The sequence below is a fragment of the Empidonax traillii genome, unplaced genomic scaffold, assembly GCF_003031625.1.
Source record: "Empidonax traillii isolate 1590-97213 ecotype Southwest subspecies unplaced genomic scaffold, ASM303162v1 scaffold6380:size6130, whole genome shotgun sequence".
NCBI classification, from domain to species: Eukaryota; Metazoa; Chordata; class Aves; order Passeriformes; family Tyrannidae; genus Empidonax; species Empidonax traillii.
Genome location: NW_020961573.1, coordinates 4,626 through 5,275, shown reverse-complemented (window position 1 = coordinate 5,275; position 650 = coordinate 4,626). Strand labels below are relative to the sequence as shown.

The window sequence follows — 650 nt, the reverse complement described above, 5'->3', positions numbered from 1 at the left end:
CCTGGAATGGGGCAGTGCAAAGATGAAGGCACAGCTGTCCCGGGCCCTGCCATTGGGGCCGGCACTCGGGCGTGGCTCAGCCCCACTCCTGAGGGGACATCCGGGCTGGCTGGAATGATTTCAGGTGGCCCTCGAGACCAGCAGCCCCAGCAGTGCCAGCCAGGTCCCCGGGGATGTGGCTGTGGATTCCCAGCCCTCCAGGGCAGCGGGCTCTGCAACTGCTGGATCCTGAGCACATCCTGGGCTGCTCCTGGTTCCACAGCAGGGCCCAGACCCTCAGAGCTGCCCCGCAAGGTACCGCAGGAGCAACGCCAGCCTCAAGTCCAGACTGTGGGGCACAATTTGCTCAGCCTGGTGGCAGAGAGACAGGAGGGAGGAGAAACGTTGAGGCGCATAAGGGAGCCTGAGGAAGAGAGAGGCTGGTGGGAGCATGATCTGTCAGCATTTTTATGGGGTTTTTTTATTAACTGACTAAAACAAAAAAATTATCTTCTTGCAAGTTGTTGAATTCTCTGTCTTCTAACCAGTTCGAGCAGTGAAGGAGCAGGTCCGGGTGCACTCAGATGCCGCAGGGTGGCAGAGGCCTCTGCCCTGGAGGGCTGGGAAGTCCGAGGCTGATTCCGAAGGGGCCAGGCCTCTGCCCTGGAGGA

General features: G+C 60.0%; 1 protein-coding gene across 1 annotated transcript in view; it reads right to left on the bottom strand.

The window, feature by feature from the left end:
* Positions 1-276: 276 nt before the first annotated feature.
* The window catches only part of LOC114073417 (glutamine-rich protein 2-like), a 4,989-nt gene continuing 4,615 nt past the window's right edge, over positions 277-650 (bottom strand). The window contains exon 5 of the mRNA XM_027911176.1: positions 277-351. Coding sequence (XP_027766977.1) covers positions 277-351 — 75 coding nt within the window. The remainder of the gene's footprint in view (positions 352-650) is intronic.